General features: G+C 34.7%; 1 protein-coding gene across 2 annotated transcripts in view; it reads left to right on the plus strand.

The window, feature by feature from the left end:
• Positions 1-23,349, plus strand: part of LOC125227705 (fibroblast growth factor receptor homolog 1-like) — a 75,320-nt gene that overhangs the window by 20,274 nt on the left and 31,697 nt on the right. For both annotated transcript variants that reach the window (XM_048132017.1, XM_048132020.1), the window contains exon 2: positions 15,857-16,000. In XM_048132017.1, coding sequence (XP_047987974.1) covers positions 15,898-16,000 — 103 coding nt within the window. In that variant the 5' untranslated portion in view covers positions 15,857-15,897. The remainder of the gene's footprint in view (positions 1-15,856; positions 16,001-23,349) is intronic.

The following is a 23,349-nucleotide window of genomic DNA, read 5'->3' on the forward strand; positions in this document are numbered from 1 at the left end:
AAAACCAATAGACAGGTTTTTTAAATTTTGAATTTTCATGATTAATGCCTAGTTATGCTTGTTGACATAATGATTAAAACATAATAAAAATTTTAACGATCCATATGACCATATTTTTATTAAGCAAGAAGCAGGTATAGACAATAAAAAAACAATAAATTCCGATTCAACAACAAACCAATTAGTAATCCAACCAATCACGAAATTCCTAGAAGTTTGCTGCAGAACATTGTAACGGTTTATTTTTACATTTCACCGCTGCTACTAAACGCACTGAATATTTTCATGCGTTGTACAAATTTAGACATAATCTATGACAAATAAGATCGAAAATGCTTAAAGTAAACACTTACAAACTTGATACACTCTAGTTCCGAAAGTAGGATTCGGTGTCCTATTCTGTAAACCACCCGACTCACAAGAAACCATTGTCACGACAAGCTTGAGGAATTCGATATTAACGACCAGGGAATGCTAATGTCCGCTTGTCGCGTGAAATCGGCTCGTTTGTACACTGTTCCCGTTGTACTTTACATTTGGAGAGGTTACTGGGTTCGTTTACATTAATTTATAGCGATTAACCACAATAGGGCTTTGTTTAGCCTTTGCAAATCCAACAAATATCAGACAGCACTTAAACTAAGTACCTAATAAGACACGATATGGCTAAAGGATTTGAATAAATTGTCTCGAGGAAATTAACTGTGGGTGGCATTTCAACCAAACTGCATGAGCTACTGTTTGTCACATGATTTATACACAGACAAATTATTATTCATCCACTCCAGTAACAAATAAAACCATTTGGATGAAATGTCTGCAACATAAAGTAAGGACGACACGGCACGTGCACAGATTTATGCAAAAAACTTTTTTGATACCTGAGTTCTATTATCTCACTATATCCACAACATTTTTTACCACCCATGCCGTAGATAAGAGCTTCCCGAGGTGTCAACACCACACTTATTGTCTCCGAGATGTTATCTCTCGATTGTCATGCGACATTCGTGCTCGTGCTCACAAACACGACGCGAATCGAGAATAGCCCCTTTTGGTTCCTAGAATTGCCTTGATATAGAAATTAGGATAAGGGTGTCCTACACTTACTGTTTGATAGTTCCGTGTCCAAAAAGTATTATATCTTTCACGTTCAGTGCGTGTTCCATCATTTTATAATTTATATACTTTGAAATGTTTACCAAAATACCTATATTTATTTTCTATGGACTGGACAGGATGCTTTTAATTGTCAACTGAGTATTTTCTTCCGTTCTTTCTCTATCTTTCTATTCCTTCTTTCTTTAATGAATCTTGTAATTTAAAACACAATTTTTTTATTCTTCATAATGCAAGTAGCTTAATGTAACTAAACATACCTGTATAGTATAAGTAATTATTTTTTGAAGGTAGGTTTTGGTTTTTCCGTAAAACGATGGAACCCTATAAAAGCGCCGATGCCCGTAAAGAACTCCGCCGTGCGAGTACGAGCGCGGAATGAGTGATTCTGTCAACGATGGGTGTTGTTTGTTGTACTAAGTTATTGTCTTTCACATTTTTAAGACGTTTTTGTTTGTTCGACCTAGCTTTGATACTTATACTACGAAAGTTAGGTATCATCTATAATGTTATACTTATAGAGCGACCCCAAACGGTTACTAGAACCAAATATTACATATGTACTTTTTCCGTGACGTATAAGCTAAGATATACATTTGCTTTTCTTCTTAGTATATCACCTTTTTGTTTTCTCTCTGCACCATTTGTATTGAATCTCTGTTTGGCCCTATGGTTGACTGGTAGAGAATGCCTTTTGGCATTAAGTCCGCCATTTGTACATTTTTGTGTATTTCTGTGCAATAAAGTTTAAATAAATAAATACATAGAGTGAGTGATGTGCCTATTCTAAAACGACAAAAAATCATACCTAAAGGCTCATGTAACTAGCATATCAGCGCTGATTTTTATTTTCCAAATAAATTAATTAAAAATAGTATAAAGAATTAGGTAAATTACTAATTAAATACACTTGACATGTTCTAAATAAAGCATCCGCATACATCATTAGAATGTTATCAAAATATTCTTATATGTAGTTAGTAATAGGTATGCTGCAAATACAATTATTAAATAGTTGTTACTTTCGACCTTCTATCGGCACTATGTACACTATATTTATATCTAACGGTACAAATTAGATCACTATTCAAATATATTAACATTAATATTATTGTCAGACAAACAGTTAAGTGGACTAAGGAACACAAGCGGCTAAACAACAACAAGAATCAAGTTAAAGTGAATTAGTAAATCACTTAATATCGAAGTACTTGTATTAAATAAGTGTAATCTATCAACCACCGTTTGCGGCACAGACGGCGAAGGTTTTGGTAAAACTTTAATAAAAATGTGTTTTTTTTTTGTACTATTTCTAAGAAGAACTTATTTAGGCAACATATAAGTTAAGATTTGTCTAGAAATTTAGAAGAAATAAGATTTTTCGCAATGTTTTTAGGATTTTTATTTACTTCTACGCATATTAGGTTTCTTACACGAAATATAAATTAATGACGATATTTCACTACCTACTTGCATCCATGAAATTAGCAAGTAATGATTATAATTTTTTGTTGTAAATTTCAATGTTTCATCCAAATCATTCTTGTTTTACATTACCTACTAGTTTTCAGGAAGAGCGGTACCCCTTACCACAGGTATTTGTTTACTTAAAAAGGGGTATCCACAACTAAAATTATGTAAGTAATTCTTAAAATGAATAAAGAATTTTTATTATTTATTATTATTTTATAATATATACAGCACGAAGCCTCATATTTTAACCGTCTTGTTTGTAAGCTCATGCCACTAGCCACTACCTTCGCTAGCTGTGCACACTAGTTAACCAATCTAGCGTATTGCTTGGCCCACATACACCGCCCCTATTGTTTAGGCTACTCGTAGTTTGGCTCCCATTATACTACTGGAAAGACAAGATACACAGTTTAGATAAACTTCTATCTTAATTTGATTACTTACCTAAAATAGTAGATACCTACAGCAGAGAACTTGGAAATGGGAAAAATTGTTATTTTCCTATCTCAACATATTGAATATGCATATAAACTAAGCACAAAATTAAAATTTTGAAAAAAAACCTCGACATAAGGGGGCGACGATTTTCATGAAACATGGCTAAGAACACTCCCGACTAACTCAGCTTTCAAACAAAAAAACTAAATCTAACTCGGTTAATCCGTTCGGGAGCTACGATGCCACAGACTTACACACACAGAGACAGACAAACAGACAGACAGGCAGATAAACACGTCAAACTTATAACACCCGGTCGTTTTTGCGTCTTGGGTTAAAAATATGAATTGGCGCCTAAATCTGGGCATGACATGACCCATAAATTGCATATAATAGTGACGTACTCAGAGACATCAAAACTTTCTTAACGAATACGATCGTGACGAATGGACGCCCCCACACACGTGTTTCATATTTTGACATTAGACAAATTCAAATCAACACGAGTTAAAAATCAAACCACTCTCCACTTCCTAGCCTCGGCCATTAAAATGATAGATTATATTGGAACAGAAGACCCCGCGGTTACCGAAATAAACATCTGACGGATATCCAAACGGAGCTTGCTTTTATTGCCGACTTCACAGGCAGAAAGTATTTAATGTGACCGCAAGTCTCACCGATGAACGAATGAAAATATGTTTTTCGGTAATATTTGAGGATAAAGTATGACTATGACTGCAGAAGCAATAATAAAAACTTTTACAAAAAAATACAATCGACTTCAAAAAGAACAATCATGACCAGAACCCCAAAAGCGGTGGGTTTTTTTCTTAAAAATTTGATAAGAACAAATGACATGCTTCTTTATTTTAATATTATGATATCACGTCAATACACATATTGAAAAAAATAAATATGTAGGCCTCATCAGTGTAGTTATGATAGTATTTAATAGGAGGCGGTAAAAAAATGAGGTACTATTCTTAGTATGGAGACTGTAAATCCTTTTGGCGATAGGCACTAAAAATGAAAATCATGAATGTCATTGCTATATTTATTTGTGACTGAAATCAAATTTGGACAATTTATTTAGAGTCTCTCTATGTGAAATAGTAATCGTAACTGGAATCGGAGCACAGATTCAATTTTCAATACCTTTATCAATTTAGATAACATCAACTACTCATAAAATAGGTACAATACATTCTGCTCACGGCAATTATGCAGGAAAACGGATCATTTATTGGGCTATCCCTACCTATAACAGAGCCATAAACAAAACCCTTTACCAACCCGTCCTTTCCAGGCTAAACAAATCATAAAGAAAGCTGATTGACTCATCCACAATTGATTACAGCTAATATTAGTCGGGCCACAACAGTTTTACTACGCTACGGGGAACCGGTGCCCGAACAGACACTGCGGCGTAAACATTAGCTATATATAATGATGATAACGCTAGCCAGGAATATTTTCTCGGAAAATCTTTAACAATTTAGATTTTCACGTGAAAGCTAGTCTTAGTCTTCCTTTCTTAACCTGTGTTGTGTTAAATTTTCCTCTCGTTTGTACGAAAATTATCGAAACGATATAAATCATATAAATATATCTCATATGTTTTTTTGTTAATTTTAGATTGAATGCTATACAAAAGCGAACTTTTCTGCACTCTTGCTATAATTACAAAAATTGAATACTCCTGTCACATTGTAGGCTACGTAAACCTGATGAATATGAAAAAGTTTGGACATCAGACTTCAAAGCAAAAATTTCTATTCTCTCTATTTTACGTGTTGGTTTAACATAAATAGCCTTGAATATTATCTGATAAAACACTCAGCCCATGAGGGCACACATATGAATGTTCCTTTGAATTATATGACATTATTTTATTTTCGGCGAACATAAAAGCGAATCAAAGAGTTCTTAGATTCGTTGAAGATCTCCAAGGCTAGGACATCCGTAGTGTAGAGGATATATCTAAAATAAAATTGTCTAGTTGTTATTTAAGAAAAGTAAGTAAGTATGTATTACTTAAGTAATTTTTAAGTAAACATGTACATCGATGTTTAATATTATTTTGCTCTAGTATGAGGCCAAAGAAATATCGCTTTTTATGTACCGTTGAGACTTTCTTTGTCTTTGTGTCCGATCCACAAAAAGTAAACGTCATTTATTTCGTAAGTTTGTTTATTACACATATTATTAGAATTGATGAATGAAATCCGTTTTGTAAATCTTTGCATATTAGTATTAAGTAAATAATGCTGCTGTTTTAAGGAAATTTATACGACACTTCTATTTACAACCACTTTTACACGTTAATAAAAGTGATTTAGGTACGGGTATTAGTACATCACATTGTAATTAATTGGTTGCAGACAACATGGGTAATTTTAACATTATCGCGGTAAGTAATGGACTGTAGAGGGATTGAGTCCGGAAAGCATCTGTACGTTTCTTCATGCTTCATACATCGTGTATGAAAGTTTATTTTTTATTAAATGGCTTCAGTCCATTATTAAAATAGGACTATTTCGCCAGTGTCAGGTGATTGGTACGGTACGTGCGACAGTGTACGGTGAGTTAACTTGTAAATTAATAGCTAGATTTTACAAGAGCACGTGGACTACCGGCCGTTGACGACAAAAAGAGGCTAAACGCGTTTCGAGATTAATTCTTCATCAGCTTCTCACTACAACATTAGTTTACTGCATAATGAGCTATCAATATTACACTTTAAACAACATTCATGAGCAAAAGGAAAAAAATTGTTCACGACACGAGACCGTTAAGATGGCGCTCGAACCGGAAGTCCGTGTATGAAAGTTACAAGGTACAGTCATACCAAGCTGTGTTGACGGCCCAGCCGGTGTAGTTTTTATTTTAAACGTCGAGTTTCTATGAAATTATGACGTTTACCAGACGGAGTTATCAATATCGCCGGCAGCTTGGTACGACTAGCCGTTATTTCTTAAAACGTTCTACAAAACTAACACCAACAGAGAATGACCTTCCTAATAAAAACAAGAGCTGCACCACAATCGATAAGATAAATTAAATTAATATCAATAACCGTCACCGCTGAACACGGGTGATCGGCGCACTGACAGAAATAGCCCCGTAATATATGAGTTAAGTTTATATCGGAGGGTATTATATCGACTACATTTCATTCGATATATCGGGCGTAAAAATATCGGTGGACTGAACCATAAATAATTTAGGTACGGCCAGAGTCTCCCAGAATTGATAGAAACAGACTATTCACTTGGTACAAAACGCACGTTTTAAATTCTGACTTTAATTAAAATGAAGTATTTATACGACACGACTACTGTAACTTGGCAGCGACTATGATAATACTGTGTGTAAGCGTAATAATTTCTTAGACGTTTAAAGTTTAAAATTACACTTGCACGCACTGTCTACCTACGCTATCAAAAATGTATCAAAATTCTTGCCTTCGTCTAATTTTAGGTTATAAGCCGAATTTGATACAGACGAATGAGATAAAAATTAAATTGATATTGCCACAATTATCACGTTACTGCATATTATTACGGTTTATGAGTAAGCATTTATAAAAACAAAACACTTAAAAAGTATGTGAGCTACAAATATATTTTTTTAATATATAGTAGACGTTAGGCTGTTTTAACTGGTCTGCGCCACTAATGCGAATTAAATCGCCGCTGTTTATGTTTTGACGCATGATATAAATTGTTTTGTATTTGCTGGATTCAGAGTTTGTATTGGGATGTGTGCAATATCTATTTTTATATCCCGGGGAATTTCGATTCGTTGAGGTGGTGTGGAGTTTTCATTATACGAGCTTGGGTTTTCCGTATGACTTTTCACAATGCAACTCGAATTAGTGTCTTTATTAATGTTTTTTGAGACTAAGATAAAATTTTCATTATTAGCTATTATATTTCATTTTTAATACCTGATACTTACACGGTTTTTAAGGAAATAAATACATTAGTGCAGTTTCCATACAATAAAATATCAGGTATTATATTTATTTTATTAGGGTAGAGGAAATTATAATTGCAAAGTAGGGGAGATCCGCCATGAAACGGACATTTCGTCACTACTTTTAAAAAAAACTTGTATCTTCGTCTGTCAATGAAAAGAAAATTGTAGTAAGTACGTATGGAATGGAATGCATATAGACTTACTGCGTTTTAACTTTGAGGAGCAACGTGAGATACGAGATTTTTTAAAAGTAGTGACGATTTAACTTTGAAGCAAGATTACATACTGTAGTTAAAAACTTAGGAACTTATTAACTATCCTATCATCAGCGTTGCCAATAACCATAAGACGGGAACATGTTCTCTTCGATTTTTTAAAGATATCGATAGTGTCCGTTTCATAATCCGTCAGTTTCATAGCGGATTCCCCTACCTAGTTACAATATAATATGATTTAAATGTGGAACGATTTTGACATTTTTGACAAATCGTCGACCAGACATTATATTATCATAGCAAATAGTAGTCAAGAAGTATCTCTCAAGCGTGTTACGTTCTCGTGTAAATAGTACCTAATGGCCCGCGGTAGCACATCGTACAGGCGTCGTGCGTAATTCTGACCACGTAGGGCGGTGGCCGTTACGACCGCGGCGTGCCCAATTGCGGCGGTGACCATTTGTTATTGAAGTATTGTGATTGTTAGGTATCGGGGTTAAGATAGAAAATATACTACCAGATATTACTTATTTTGTTATCATTATCAATATATATCACATTTAATTGTAAAATAAGGTGCTAGATTTGTACAGCTGTCCGAGAAAGTTTACAAGATGGAAATAATTAATTTACATTATGTTCAACTTACAATGCCTATCCTAACCCTCACCATCTTTTCTGAGTTCGTCAAATATTACTCTCGGTTAGCCGGCGGGTACAAAAAGTACGTAATACTAGTTATCTATGCACTTATGTTTTTAAAATAAAATTTAGCTTATTTGTAATCTGAATTTCTTTGTTTGAGTAGGTATACATTTCAAAAGATATGGTCATTTAACAAATGACAGGCACAATTGAGTCCGCACTGACTGGGGGACCTGTAATAGAACAAGGTCAAATCCCTGCTCCGTCTGAATTAGACCGTTGTAGCTTAGATCGAAAGGGTAAACATAATTTACCCAATCATATGCTACTCGTGTTTCTGAACCCGAATCTTCCAATAACACTTGACATGATGCCTATTTTCGCCGCTCTTTTAATATTACGATTTTGTATCATATTTTAGATCTGTAATTTTTGAACATACAAAGGGGTATGACGAATTATTCTTTAAACACAGGAATAATTAATAAAAAGTAAAATGTAACCCATTGCAATACAAGTTTTTCAATATTTTCTTATATGTATAAGATAATGTTGTCTTGTAATTCTCCTAGAACGGTCTTATCATTTGCTTTTTTTTTGGATAGATTGAAATCGTATCCCAAAACTACACAACAGTTTTTTTATTCAACATGCTATTATGTTACATACAATAGGGTCGCAATATTGCTATTCAATAGGACTTATCGGTTTTTAATGTGAGAAACTTGGGGCTTATTATTTGTTGAAATATATTCATACGGGTACTAAACACTTTGTAAGTATTATTTTGGATAACTACTTATAATGAGAAAAAACATGTGATAGGATATTAAGGGGCTGACAACACCCAATTGCGTAAAATTAATGTTACTTGCGCAGTTTTTTAAGACAAACTATTAGTCTTAGTAGGGCAAGTAAATTATATGTTATTTTTCATTATATTTCAAAGAACATAGCCGTACTCGATACACGATTTAATGAAATCGGCTCGATAGAAAAAAATTGCAAAGATTGGTCTCGAGTTCGTCATTAAACGGTTGTGTGTCGTTCAATTATTCACTTAGTTGTCTTTAGTTAATATTATAATAACAAATATATACATATCTAAAACACTAACGAAACATTTTGCACAAATAATGCATCTTTCTATTTTATTTTAATATTTTTCCGCACTTTTCGTACCTATCCGCCCTCTTTTAGTGACATCGCGCTCTCACTTACTCCCATACGATTAGACAGTGTACGCTAGCGTCAAGGCCATTGGGTGCTGTCAGCGTCCTGCATTACTATCATCATCCTCCTTGCGTTATCCCGGCATTTGCCACGGCTCATGGGAGCCAGGGATCCGTTGCTGCATTACTATATATTACCTAGATATTTTATATTCTTACAAGTACTCGGGTAATACATATTTATACAGAATCATTTATTTGTCCAACATAGGTGTACATAAGTTAAGTTGTTAGATTTATAATGGCCGAGTTTTTTGAGAGAGTTTGTAAGTATTTAACAAAGTACCTACACCATTGCTTTTAGTTTCTCGAGATAGTAGATAGGTAAACGTCTGGTTGCACTCTAAAAATACCACATTTAAAAGTACAACAACAAGAGTACACCACAAAGGGTTACGGTACTTGAGAAAGAAAGCACTTAGATGACTAAAAGCTTGGTTTGTGCTTTGGTTATAAATGAAGCTTATGAGTTTAAGTGCTGCGTTGAAAACGTAATCGTAATGTGTGTGTTCTTGAGTAAGGTCCAGGATAAATTTACTATGACTTAATTAAAAATATTCTCTACAGCAGTGTCCAAAATTATCCAAAATTAACTGATTCCAACTCAACTATCAAAAATTAACAAATTAGACGCTCTCACACTTTATCAAAAGGTAAATTCGGAAAAGTTGGTCGGAATTCGTCTTAAAATAATTATGTCGCTCGCGAAGTCACCAGCCACAATCAGTCGCGACCCATATTTTATGGAATGCTGATCTACAGTGCTCCAGAAAAAAATGTATTCTCAAATATAAACCTCAAACGATCTCCACGAACAAAGATTACCTTCATCGAAGCAATTCGCTGGCCACTCAACCTTCTAAGCTAAACAAAACTATATATAAACGGGGCTGTTTACTGTCTGTCCGTGCTATCTGCGAAACCGTAGACCAAACAAGATATGACCTTAATACCGTGAAGAATATGGAGTACTCTTACAGGTAAACTGGCGGTACACACACAATATATACATATTAGGTAATTTTTAATCATATTCGGTCGCTTCAGAGCGTCTCCAATGGATTTTGGAAAATTGAAACTTGTCTGCGTTAGGTGCTATCGCTGATACCGTACATTGTCATTGCTGATATTTTAGGTATACAGTATTCAGATTTGGAAGGTAACTATTATGATGATGGCAGGCCCTGTACTCTAATTATAATTAACCTCACAAAGTTATGGTCCTTCTTGCTGCAGCAATGACCTTAACTTTGTATAAGGTCTTTCGACCCGGTACCGCAGTGAAAGTATTAAACGATGATACTGGTCAGGTTTTTCCTATAAAGGTACCTGTTCCATTAATAGCTGAAGAGCACTCAAAACCGTGCGTCTGCGTTGGAGTTAATGTTCCGTCGGATGAGACCACCGACGAGTCTATAGATCTCTGTTGTCCTACAGTTTACATGCGTTCTCGAAACTGATCGCTACGGAGAAAGATTTATGTGGCTATTATTGTTTTAGTTATTCATTAAACTATTTGGCACTAGAATAATTTAAGTTTCAGCCTGACTGTTTATGGAGAAATGGGATAGGTAAGCAAATAATTTTATAACAATCAGAAACGGCTGTGAATCATGATATTAAACCAAGAAAGTAATTGTTCCACTTTTAAAATTGTACCTAAAGAATTAGCAGACCAAAAAATTACCGCTATAGGTATTTGACCCCGTTTATGAGACTTAAGAGAATAAATAGCTCTCAATAAATATACAGGATATAACAGGTAAATTGACTTCTGTAGATTTGCTAATATAACGCAAAGGCGTAAATGTTAGAAAATCTATCAAGTAAAGTTTCGATGGCATATTAGAAACATGAACTTAAGCGATCGTACACGAAGCGTTTGAAAAGAGTGTCTAACATTCTGCTTGAACTTTCAAAGTCTTCATAGATTAAAAAGTAAAAGCCACGTTCTTCGTTCAAACCCAACCGACGGCGCGGCGCTAGCGCACAGGAAGTTTACGGGCACGTGCGCGTGCTTCCTTGCACAGGATGTTTTAAATTTCGAACGCAAATTCAAACCGCGCATGCGTTCAACTGTGGTTAAATCTGTGTATTGCCATTTGATTGATTGTGGTTTGCGGTAAGGTTTCTTGGTGAGTTTATAGTAATGATTGACGAGAACAGAATATATTATTTGATTTTGCCTAGATCTGTGCTATTCAATTAGAAATTAGAATTACTTTCTATTAAAAATAACAAATTAAAACGACAAATGAACAACCATACAATTACACTTAGGGATAGACTTTCTGTCCCCATCTCCATCATATAAATTGAAGCTGGGTTAAATTTTTGTACACTATGTGAACAGTATACCTACACAATATTTAATACTTCTTCTTGATTACGATTTGGCTTAATACATATTTTCAATAATTTAAATTATTAATGTATGTTTATGGGCTGTATTTATCACTAACCAATTAAACGCTGAATAAAACTACCACCACTCAAATAAATCGCATCAAAAATCAATTAAACTTATCAGCTTTTCAAACTGGCACTGCAGCAATAACAGTAAGCCATAAAATTAGCAATAACCATAATTTCAGTAACTCGATACCTTGTTCTGTTTATAGCAATTGTAGTTCGAGTAATTATTGTACACGATTAGTTAATATACCGTTAATTGTTTATTGTTGTTGCTAATGCGGCCCTGTGTTTGTTTAAGGCGGCCGGCAATGACAAATGAGTCTGATTTGTTTGTCTGTTAGGTCTGTTTATCGTGATAGATGCTATCATCAATCGAACTGCTGTGAACAGATGGATCAGAAATACTGAAATGTTAGTGTTTTGTGCTTTACTAGTACTTATAATCTGAACAAAGTTTGTAATGTGATGAAAATGTATTTAATGCTGCAGACGTGAAAGTCTCGGTAGCTCGTTGATAATTGAGCTATTCGGCAGCATAGAGCCAAGTTCGTGTATCGTTCAAAGAAGTATTTTAACTTTGTCCAAAAATGAGATCTTTTTATCAGTGTAAAACGCAATAACAGTGCACTGATTACAAAACAATTCGTCCTCCTTTTCCTATTTATATCTTGACCAGGAAACCTGTCAGACAGAGTGGGAGTCACGGGCTGCATGCTGCGAAATTTGTTATCGTGGTGAATGCCAAATAATCAGTTTATTGTTTGTCATTTGAAAATTCACATACCTACGTGAAAATGATAACGTTCGATTTAGGCCGCGTAGGCTGCGGGGCGGGCTTAAATGTAGAAATTATCTTTGAGCAAGGATCATATACTTTATTATGACAATACTTAATGTATCTATGATATAGCTGACAATTATAAGAACGTTTTAAAATTAAAGTCTTACAATAACTTAACACGCTGTATAATAACAATAAAGCACACTGTTTACTAATATTCATATAAAAAACGCCGCCATCTGCTGTTTAGAGGCCTCGTTATATAATTATTTGTGTGAACGAGGAAACATTGCACCCAGTGCATCTCGCGGTAGCAGAACCACCAAAATGCAATCGCTTTGAAAAACCTTTACTGTTAGAACTTAAGGTTAAATATTGCTCTGAAGTTTTTTATGGTAGTTCTACCTATAAACAAAACATCCAAATGATTGCAGATCCCTGTCTAAAGATTATGTAACCTGTCCTGAATAAATGGGTCTTTTACAAGAACTATCGGTATTTGTTTCTATTGTTACAGCAGTGATTAACACGTCCAATCGGATTCTGTGGAACTATTTCTATTAAACTGAGATGTTCCTGGTATTCCGACTATTTCCTGAGTTCAGGGATAGTTGTAGAAGAATGCACGGTGTTTATAACATAGATTTTTAAAATGATTCAGATAAATAAATAATAATATATTTTTTTCAGTGAGTTTTCACGATTTAGAAAATTATTTGCATGAAAAAAACTGGACAATTAATATAATATTATTAAATAATATTAATGTTAGGTCAGATATAATATGAATAACTGTTTATAGTGTAAGACTGTAAGTATATACAAAGTGATATACAAATTAACATTTGAAACGTTGTAACTAAAAAGGCTTAATTTAAAAATAGTCTTTCAACGTCGAAAGTTAATAATAAAATAAGGAGAACTCTCAAAAAACTGCCCCGTTTTGTTACAAATAAATCAACCAGAAAAAGCTTATTGAAAACTATTTTTAACACCGGGTTACAATACAATAAAAAAGCAATCGGTTGATGTATCCATTTTTAAATGTGGCAACACCGGTCTAACCCTTCAGTGGTCGTGATATACTACTGCAGTATAGGAGACACAGCACAGTTTGATTATCAGCATAATGACTGTGTAAGATATGAAACAACTTTTGCTCGACTGGTAACATGAATGAGAGAATTGTCGACATAGGTACCTACCTAATCCTTTTCGGTATTTTTTATCTCAATTAAATCAATCGATGAACGCTTCATTAATAAAATAGTTACCTACGGGAACGCCCTTAGAACCCTTTTGTGTTGCTCTGTGTTCTGTGCTCATTTTCCTTATAGGTATGTACCTATTAAAATCTACTTATATTTAAATTTTTAATCAGTTAACCACAAAAGTAACTAAGTATGTATTCTGTCAACAATACAGATGTGATTTGAATAAATTTGACTTCTCTGCATGCACACCCTTCAGGATGTCGACCGTGTGAAGTGATTATACTGTCCTGAACTTTTTATTGTGCTTCTGTTGTACCGGCGCGTGGTATACGATCTAATGAAAAATAACATTAAACAGAATCTTAGGTGTTAAAGAAGTTGCTTTATAAAAACTATTTACGTCTAGGATGGGGTCGTTAGTTTAAAAATCTTTTATGATCACGTGTTTTAAGAAAAGGTTTTAAAAGTCCTGAAAATATTGAGATTTGTAAGTGCCTAAGTACTAATGCTTGAATACGACGTCAATAAAACATATGAACAGATGCGTTCAAGATCTAATTCAAGAAATCTTAGATTAATTTTACGAGTAGATATTTGCCATTTAGGTTAGTAAAATCGCAAGGTAGGAGTCGCAAAAGTAATATTTATATATTTACCTATATCGGTTTTAGCGAGTTTTTTTCTGACAAAAGTTAATTATAAGCAAATTGTATTACTTAACGATTAAGATACCTTCATTACCGTCCCAACCTCAATCCAAAAACAAACGATACGCGACACCAAACATTTATAAAAGCATCAACCCCTTCATTAACCAAACTCATCGGTGTGAATCAAAACCGAGTTATTTTATATGCTTGTTTATTTTAATGTTTAATTTTATACAAAGCCAACGACCTCTCTCCGTGTACTGCCGGTGAGTTAAATTATTTTAAAAATAAACGACTAAATACCAACGAAAATGTTTTTCTTTCGCGGCATTTAGGATGACCTCGTTTGTAAACTTTGTCTTTAATTCTGTGCATAAATCTTTTGAAATCTGTTTATGACTGATGACTGGCCGGCAACAAATTGCGCCTGGATTTATTTATGAACACGGCAAGGCAAAATCATAACTTCTTTGTTTAAAATTAATCCTAATTCATTAAGAGGAAGTCTGAAGCCAACCAGCAACAATTGATTTTTTTATACTATGTACGTCGGTGGCAAACAAGCATACGGTCCGCCTGATGGAAAGCGGTCACCATAACCTATGGACGCCTGCAACTCAAGGAGTGTCACGTGCGCGTTGCCAACCAATTAGAAACTTGTACACTCCTGTAATTAGGATGTAGGTAGGTCGTATTACGTACTTATGTAGTTTCGTGAATGTCAAAACCACTTCGTCAGTGAAAAGTATTCAGCGGCTTTTATCCATAAAAGGCAACGGGCATAAATAAAGTAAATTATCACGTAGGTACTTACCAATAACCATAATGTATTCATCGCAATGCAGATGAGAAACGTGCGGATACTCTCATATACTTATATATTATCGTCGGTTATTAAAGGGCTTGAATTGTGACATTTATTGCCCTCGCACACTTTTCGAGACAGCTTCGCACTGTGTTGCTTATGTGCTTTTACTGCTGCCAGTACACGTTCTATTCCTGGCATGGATACAGATGTTCGGAGGGTATGTTCATCACTAAGTAAGTTTTTAGGCTTGTAAAATGCCTTTTCAAAATGAAACACACTTGTTTGTAAGCCTTTACAAATGTATTTAAGTTGTTCGAAAAAATAAAGAAATATATCCTGATATTATGAAAGTTTGTCCATCTCGCTAAGCTAGATCATCTTCGTGCGATGTCACAACGATTCCAAATGTCAATTATCTCTGAAAAATGACCGTTTAGCATTAGTATAACGAGCGAGGAACCTTCAAACTTATATATAGAATAGTTATCTTACGATATATAATATTTTAAAATTTTAGATGTTTGTGTAGACGATATTTTTTTATATGACAGGATAATGTTGGTAAACCTAGGAAATTCGGAATGAAATTAAAATATGTAATAAGTAATATAAGATATTTTTTTACTAGGTAGGTATACTTATTCAAGTTCTTTATCACTAGTAACTTTGTGAAGGTAACTTCACTCGACAAATCGATTCGTATCTTGTACGTTGCGAGAACCTAAATACAGACACGAGAGTGAACTTTGTCGACTGAAATATTAGCTTACATTCCTTGTTTCGCCATAAAGAGGGGAGGCTGCAATATATATGTATTAGTTATTAGTATCCAGTTCTATTTAGACTGCCTAAGGTATAAACAGTACGTTTGCATTGTTCCAGAAACTAATGGATCCCAACAAGAAGAGCTGAGCTCGTGAAACATGACGCGGGCCGCCATTATGTTTTGGCGCGAAATGTCAATCGCTGTCATTTTTGTTCTTTTGGCAATGGCTTGCAAGTGTACGGCCCGGGACATCAATTTAGGTAAGTTTTCAAAAGTTTATTATTTTAAAATAAACATATTTTTTACAATTAATGATTAATACCTACTACGAGCTAGTTAGTGCGCATTGTGGAAAGAGGAGAGTCATGAATAAATGGGAACCAATGTAGGTACGATACGCACATTTTTATTGCCACTAATCGGAACCAAAAGATTATGTATTCTTTTATCATACTTATTTAACGTATTGACAAAAATCTCGATGCGTTGATCGGAATTTAAAATTTTGGACAACATCATTTTGCATACAAAATAACTTAAGTTTATGGCAGCTCGTGAGTTGTTGCTTTTGGTAATCGATTATTATGCACTAAGTATTTTGTATTTACATTGTAGTATGTAATTCGCATATATGTATTAATGTCGCTTTCGTAAAAACTAGTGCCTATGCCAAATCTTGGGATTAGTTGTCAAAAGCGGACCCCAGGCTCCCATGAGCCGTGGCAAATGCCGGGAGAACGCAAGGAGGATGATGAATTGTAGTATGTAATTCCTTTATATAACGGTGAATTAACTACGTCCATTCTGTCGTCATCTGGTAGATGAAACCATTTCTCACACGTTTTAACAAATTTACACACAGATTATAATTACCTCCAGCGGAAACCTTAACACCGTCACGGGGACAAATCGATTGTGCCTCAACCCTCTCATTTGGTTCTAATTACTCGCAGGATGCCGCGACAATTATTATAATGGCCAACCAAAATGATCCCTTGACTTTCGTCTTGGGAGTCACCTTTGATTATTTTGGTAACTTCGGGGGAAGGTGGACATATCAGTTCAGCTGGTTACGCTGGTGTTGTTTCCCGGATATTTTTTATATAAAGCTGTATAATTAAATGTATGTGGCTAATTTTGATTCAGTTTTTCTAAGTTATAATAGGTAACGGTTTTTACAGAACATCTTTAGATACTCGTATTACCAAGTCTGTTTAATGCATTGTTAAGTATGATTTTATGGAACGATATTTTTTTTATCAGAAAAGAGTGCAATGTAGAAAAGTTTTTAGCAAAATATTTATTACGAGCTTCTTTATCTTATCGGATCTGATAATGTCTCAAAGATGTCACTTGTTTTTTACTTACTTTTTTATTTGCTATGAAGACACATATTCCGCGAAGGATCAATACATATTTGCTTTGATCATATCCTAAATAAACATTGCATACAGTATTGATGGTGGCGCTTCAAGTTTAAATTTACTTATGACTTTAAGTTAAAGTCAACATTTTACAACCAATTGTTTTGATGCCATTGCATGATCTAGAATATATTAGAATCCTTAAGTAATATAGTATATTTACCTGCGTATAACGATTCTAGATCTAGTCAGAATATTTGTATATATATATAAAATGCACAATACTCCTACAATTCTTCTCCTGCTGATTGATTTTCAATAGGAATTAGGTTTTAAAAACGGTTTTTTACTGAATTTATTTAAGACAATCGTATCGAATACGCCGCGCGTACATCAACGGAAGTCGGTGCCTTTACAAATCAACTGCTGCCATCCTGACGGACGCGAGCAGTGCGTGCCTCCTGTAAAGTTGGCACGACTGCTGCATCGCCAATATTTGCTGGGAAACTGGCTATTGACTGTACCAACATAATAAATCGTGATGCGTTCACGCAGACTTCGTCTGTCGTGACCTATTATGCATTTCGTATTGTTGGAAGAATATTATCGTATATATGAGCCTTACGCTTTAATTACATGTGATGTTATTCTTTTAAGCCCAAGGATATTATTTGTATTCTAGTAATGTAGATTCGTGAGAGTAATGCGTGTTTTTGTGTTTTAGTAATAAATTCTTAACAAGCTAGATAATGCAAACTCTTAGAAGAAAACAAGCGAGTGTGGACGTGTGGAGTGATTTATTATTTTACAGATATATAAATGTATAATTGATAGTAATGATATCTACGAGTATTTAAGTACATCTTAATGTCAAATTTTTACAACCCACTGATTAAATAAAAACAATATACTTTTGTGAAAAAGCCAGTATTTTAGCCACAATAAACTAAACTTAGATGGTTTTGTATTAACAAGTCAATCAATAAATATATGTTGTAAAATATTTTTAAAAATATTTTTTGTGATTTTCCGTTCACTGAACAGTAGTTAATAATATAAGAGACAGACTTTAAAAAAGGGTCAAGTAGCCTATTACTACATAATTTATTGGCGCAGCGACCCAACCTCCGACACTATATAAGTTCCTAATAAATAGTAATTGAAGGAAATTTTCGCACACATACCTACGATAATCTGTTTACAAGAAGGTAGCCTTTAATTGAAATCTTTTAATTTTAAATTGGTTTCTATTTATATAATGCGTCTACAAAATCTAATAAAACGTCATTTTAAGTTTCCACCACTTTCGTTCATATTCCTGCTACCATCGTAGTTAACGCGCTGAACATCATACAATGGACTCCTACCACTGTAACCCGAAGTCTATTTCTTACAGTTGTAAACATTTTATTGCACAAGTCTTAAGTGGAACGAGCGAAAAACTATTTATTTTCCTTTCAGACAGTAAAATTTTTACGGCGTTTTAAGCATCCTGACCACTTCTGGTCGTGATGGAATCCAGTCAGCAGGGTGCTTGTTTGTGTTGGAATTAGTGAAGTTTAAATGGTCGTCATTTTGTTTATCATAGTTTGGTTTTAGGGCGCAAATACCTAGCAACTAAAGGCCACAGGGACTTTGTTACAAATAGATATATTAATTATTATTTACCCACACTCAGAATGAAGTTTCGTCTACGTACACGTACACTTCTGGACCAATTTAGTTCGATTCAGATTGGCAAAATTTTGGATATCCACTATATCCAGTACAATTGCTAAAACATTTATGTACAATGTATAAGCTAATAAGATAAGACGACCCTGAAAGTAAACGAGATATAAGAAACCCAATACCGTAATGAAGGATTTCTATGAAAAATAATAAATTAATTGTGTATAACACTGTAACCTATGCTGTAACTTATGTTTTCTAGGCGATATCCTACGCCAGGATCTTGCATTCTCGGGTTCTACGAAACAAATTACACAACGCCTGGTTGAACGTTCTAAATCGTTTTCTCTAGAATAAACTCAAGGAATATTCTTGGACACGATCTCGCACAGAGAAATTTGCCAGATTTGTACTTGTAACATAAACCTCATAAATTTATGTTATTTTCTCTCCAAACAGTGCCAGTACACATTTCATTGCGAATAAGAATCTGATATTTGCATAGAGATTATTATTGTTGGATTCAGTAAAACGATGAAAACTTAGTATTATAGCCGAATTAAGATAAACATTTGTCATTATTGTTTAAAGTATAATGATATATTTCAGTTATGTAAGACATCACAAATTAAAGATTTTTAGCATTGTGGAGCTTAGCATTACGTACCTAACTTGGAACTTTCACTCAGAACTTTCAAAATAGACAACGTTTAATTATATTTGAACCCATATACAAAATAAAATCGAGAGGAACTCGTCGGCATGGCTCTTTCAGGCAGCATGCCTTCTAAGTTCAATGCCTGAATATGAACTAAGTCATAAATAATTCTAGTACTTTTAATATATCGCCATAACTATCTATAAGCCACCTACAAATTCCTATTTAAAATATGTGAGTGTCGCTCGTAAGTCTACATTACCTAGCAGCTGCGTACTTCTGTCAGCTGTCAATAAGTCATGCAAAAGGGCACGTTCACATGCGCAAGAATATGCATGTCACTTTCCTTGTGCGCGCAAATATAATGCGCACATAAATAATGACACGTCATCAGCTGATTCATACACACATCAGTTTTGATTTGAATAGGTTAAGAATACTTCGGTTCAGTTGTCTTTGTTAATCGCAGTGGTTTTAAATATAAGTAAATACAAATTAACAGACAATACAACGGGTGTGTGATACGAAAAGCCTGTCATGACCATGATTGGTATACAAATTGTCACCAATGACAATTTTTTGGTTGCCAAGTCCAGGTCATCAATCATAGTTCAAGTCTGTTTCCTGTACGTTATCTAGAGCAAAACATATATGAAAAAATAATGAGTAATAATTACAGGGAGCAGGTGAAAATAATCTACCCTGCCCTGTGCACGTGGCGAGTCGTATGCGCCGCTCCTTGCATTGCGCGTGGCATTGATGTATTCACAGCCACCCGACCTCGCCTGCTATTTCCCTAGCTTAGCAAGAGCATTTCTTCAGATGTTCATATACTTGAGCCTTCATTTTGGTATAAATATTAGAAATCCCAAGCCCACATTCACATTCTTCCAGGTCGATTACGCTATATGACACCCTAACCCTAATATGAAAAAAATTGCACGCATCTAGCAGACCTCCGTGGTCAGAACCAATGGCTTTTCCAAAAAGGTCGCAGGTTTAAGTCCTGCCGCAGAGGTGTGATTTTTTTCATTTTTTCATTATTTTAAATATGTGTAGTAGGAATCGCTTGCAGGCGTTTTTGCAAAGCTCACAAATTCATTTGGTTTACCGAGAAGGTGAACTCAGAAAGCAGAGAGAACAACAATCTTGCACAGGCGCAGCTGCCCTCGGTAAATATTTGCTATGATACCCGGTTCGTTGCTCCAGCTATATTTGTCATAGGGAAGCTGATCCTATTTCATGCTAGAATTGAGATATATGCATGGTTTTAAAATATAGGGCGGAAATACATAATTAAAAGTAAAATATTTGTAGATCTTAAGCGAGTTTTTGAGTCAGAGTAATTTTATAGATTTGATACCTGAGTAAACCAATTTCATTGGATAGAAAAATAGTTATTTGTTATACAAGGGGGCAAAGTTGTATTTTAACGCCGAGTGTGGAATTGAAAAACGAGCAAGTGAAAGGATTCTATAGTTGAACCACGAGCGAAGCGAGTGGTTCGAGGATAGAATCCTGAACTTGCGAGTATTTTAACACACGAGAAGTAAAATACATTTGCACCCGAGTGTAACACAAAACTTTTCCCCTCACTATAGCGAGGAAACTACAACGCAAATAATTTTTAAGAAAAAAAAACCGTCGCCTTTCGGGTTCTGGTGAAAGCTACTTGCGAATGTTGGATTATGTAGAAATGTGTAAGTATTTTTTAAAACTGTTTTTAATGCTTTAATTATTAGATGGCAACACAAATGACACACGAAATATACGTATAACGTTAAGGTTTGAGGAGTTTCCTTAATTCCTCATGAATCCGATTGATTATATTATAAGAAATCGAAGCTTGACAAACTTTGACTTCAAAACTTATGCTTAACAAACATAACTAAATAAATGTCACTGTTCTGAACTTCAATGCATGCTTTTCTTACAAAAATACCAAAGTCACTATGAGTGTGCCGTTCAGGTTTGAGGAGTTTGGTTCTGGCCATCATCAGCAGTTCCACTGCACCAAATGTCACTGTTCTGGACGAAAGTGCATGCTGTTCTTATAAAAATACCAAAGTCACTATAAGCGTGCCGTTCAGATTTGAGGAGTTCGGTTCTGACCATCATCAGAAATTCCACTGCACCAAATGTCACTGTTCTGGACGAAAGTGCATCCTGTTCTTATAAAAATGGCAAAGTCACTATAAGCGTGCCGTTCAGATTTGAGGAGTTTGGTTCTGGCCATCATCAGCAGTTCCACTGCACCAAATGTCACTGTTCTAGACGAAAGTGCATGCTGTTCTTATAAAAATACCAAAGTCACTATAAGCGTGCCGTTCAGATTTGAGGAGTTCGGTTCTGACCATCATCAGAAATTCCACTGCATCAAATGTCACTGTTCTAGACGAAAGTGCATGCTGTTCGTATAAAAATACCAAAGTCACTATAAGCGTGCCGTTCAGATTTGAAGAGTTCCGTTCTGGCCATCATCAGCAATTCCACTGCACCAAATGTCACTGTTCCGTACCTAAATGCATGCTGTTCCTTTAAAAACATAAAAATCACCATATGTATGCCTTTCAGATTTGAGGAGTTCCCTCGATTTCTCCAGGATCCCATCATCAGAACTGGGTTCTGAGAAAAATGGGACCAATCTGTATGCATATACATTCAATAAAAAAAAAAATTTCAAAATCGGTCCAGTAACGACGGAGATATCGAGGAACAAACATAAAAAATAAAAAAAAAAAACATACAGACGACTTGATAACCGTCCTTCTTGAGATATGAGGCGTCGGTTAAAAATGCGTTTATCACTTGCTTCCAGTAGTTCCACAGATGGTAAATCATCTTTATTACTAGATTCACCTAAGGCCTGACTCGTAACGGATTTGTCAAATTCAAAACTGTTTTAACGGTACCAGAGCCGGCCGAATCAAAGTATGTTTTTCTATAATGTGTTTAAAATGTATTTAAAATTTATTATTTATTAGTAAATTCATCATTCTCCATTTCTCCTCGCTCATGTTGTAAGTTTTGTTGTACGCCCTCCATCGTACATCCGACAGTGTTTTTCGACACATTCTTAGTTTTAGTCCTATCAAGGACTATCTTTTTTTAAATATTTTGGTGGCTTATGGTTGGTGTCATTTAAATGAATGAATTTCTTAGACACTCCATCCTATTCCGGTTAATAGGTGAATACTATGAGACTTCGTTAAATTAAGTTTTTTACCCGATTTGAAGAGCGTTGGCTTTAGCAGGCTGCTGGCTTCATAGCTGTGGTGGATGATATCCAGCTATTGTCAGAATAAAGTTGAAAGATCATATTATTAAATAAAATCTGCGAACAGCTTCGTTCAGCAGTTTTTGTTGTAGATTTTTTATCGAAAAGTGGTTACTTTGCTTTAAATGCTTAGTAACGGACACTGCATCGACTGAATTCCTAGTAAAGTGGATATTTGGAGACTCATCTACATTATCATTGTTTCATAGGAATCGTAAAGAAATTGCCTTTCAGATAAGGTAAAATGTTGGTTGCCTGGTAGTGTTGAAAATGATTTAAATGCAAGTTTCGTCAACAGGAATCAAGTTTTTGACAGCAATTTGTCGCCGAATTATTTTCAGCGATCACTTTAATTTTATCTATCTAGTTAGTTGAGAATTGCTTTTAAACATGATTCTAACATAATAATTTTGTGAATCTGGCAATTTGAATGGTGTAATGTATATATAAAGTAAGCTAGAAATTATACAAGAAAAAGCACTCTGAATTTGACAAATCCGTTACGAATCAGGCCTTACTTTTATCAATTTTAAAGCAGTTAATTTGACTTAATTTATTCAAGGTCAAATTACTTTACCCACTAGTGGATAAAATGCGTTTTTACCCGCTGGTATTAAAGGACAAAACACGGGTTTCCGA

The sequence above is a fragment of the Leguminivora glycinivorella genome, chromosome 1 (assembly GCF_023078275.1).
Source record: "Leguminivora glycinivorella isolate SPB_JAAS2020 chromosome 1, LegGlyc_1.1, whole genome shotgun sequence".
NCBI classification, from domain to species: domain Eukaryota; kingdom Metazoa; phylum Arthropoda; class Insecta; order Lepidoptera; family Tortricidae; genus Leguminivora; species Leguminivora glycinivorella.